This window comes from Sinocyclocheilus grahami, unplaced genomic scaffold (assembly GCF_001515645.1).
Source record: "Sinocyclocheilus grahami isolate Dianchi unplaced genomic scaffold, SAMN03320097.WGS_v1.1 scaffold11563.1, whole genome shotgun sequence".
Classification (NCBI taxonomy): Eukaryota; Metazoa; Chordata; class Actinopteri; order Cypriniformes; family Cyprinidae; genus Sinocyclocheilus; species Sinocyclocheilus grahami.
Genome location: NW_015513908.1, coordinates 4530 through 5469, shown reverse-complemented (window position 1 = coordinate 5469; position 940 = coordinate 4530). Strand labels below are relative to the sequence as shown.

Sequence of the window (940 nt, the reverse complement as noted above, 5' to 3'; positions counted from 1 at the left end):
CTCCAAGAGAAAAGGGGAAGACCATTCTGAGTAGTGGGTCCATTCACAGCTTCAGCCGAAAACATCTGGGCCATGTGATAATCTGTAACCTAAGTGCATGCAGCCTCCATTAGAATCACACTGTATCTTTACTAGTTTTTATGTAATAATAACACATCAACCAAAATGACCTATTTCTGTACCTTAGTATCATAACAGCCCCCTGGATGAGGTCGTCGAAGTCTCAGGTCATTTCGGCAGCAGATGGATTTACAAGGATGCTTCTTTGAATATGGGTCCTTTCTGTAATCTAATATGACAAAGTGCTACTGTTCATCAAAAAATGAGATTAACAAGAGGGCAGATTAGTTTTGAGTCATTTCCAAAACGAAAACCTAAACTCACCATTGTACCTCATAATGTATTTCAAGGTGTCCAGATTAGTGACTTTTCCCTGGTCCCTGCGGAAAATTTTAGCACGTGGACAGAGGTCATATGAGAAGTCTCCCCCGTACTTTTTCCACATCACACCATAACCACTCATTTGGTAAATGTCTGAGTGGAAAGGTATGTTGTAGGATGCCCAGTAACCTATTGAGATGATTTGTAATGCATATGATCGTGTTAAATTTACCCTTCAGAGTGTGATTTTGCTTCCTACTTCTTACATCCTCTCCAATTAATTTCCAATGGACTGATCATACTACTTTTCTTGTTATGAAAATACTCCTCACCATGACGTAGCGCTTGTGACTGATCCGAGTGCAACACCAAACCAGGAATCTGCTCCACAACAGTCAGACTCCAATCCTCAATCTGCTTTCCAAGTGAAACTCTTTTCAGATCCACCACCATATACTGGTTATTGTAGGTCCCTGACAAAATTCATTCAGAAAATAATTGAAAATAAAAAAGCCATATATATATATATATATATATATACACACACACACACATATAT

The 940-nt window shown here is 38.8% G+C and overlaps 1 protein-coding gene across 1 annotated transcript in view; it reads right to left on the bottom strand.

The window, feature by feature from the left end:
* Positions 1 to 8: 8 nt before the first annotated feature.
* The window catches only part of LOC107578697 (phospholipase B-like 1), a gene marked incomplete at its 3' end in the record, with an annotated part of 2905 nt that continues 1973 nt past the window's right edge, over positions 9 to 940 (bottom strand). Inside the window, exons 6-9 of the mRNA XM_016264625.1 lie at positions 714 to 854; positions 385 to 570; positions 183 to 289; positions 9 to 89 (exon numbers count right to left, since the gene is read on the bottom strand). Coding sequence (XP_016120111.1) covers positions 9 to 89; positions 183 to 289; positions 385 to 570; positions 714 to 854 — 515 coding nt within the window. The remainder of the gene's footprint in view (positions 90 to 182; positions 290 to 384; positions 571 to 713; positions 855 to 940) is intronic.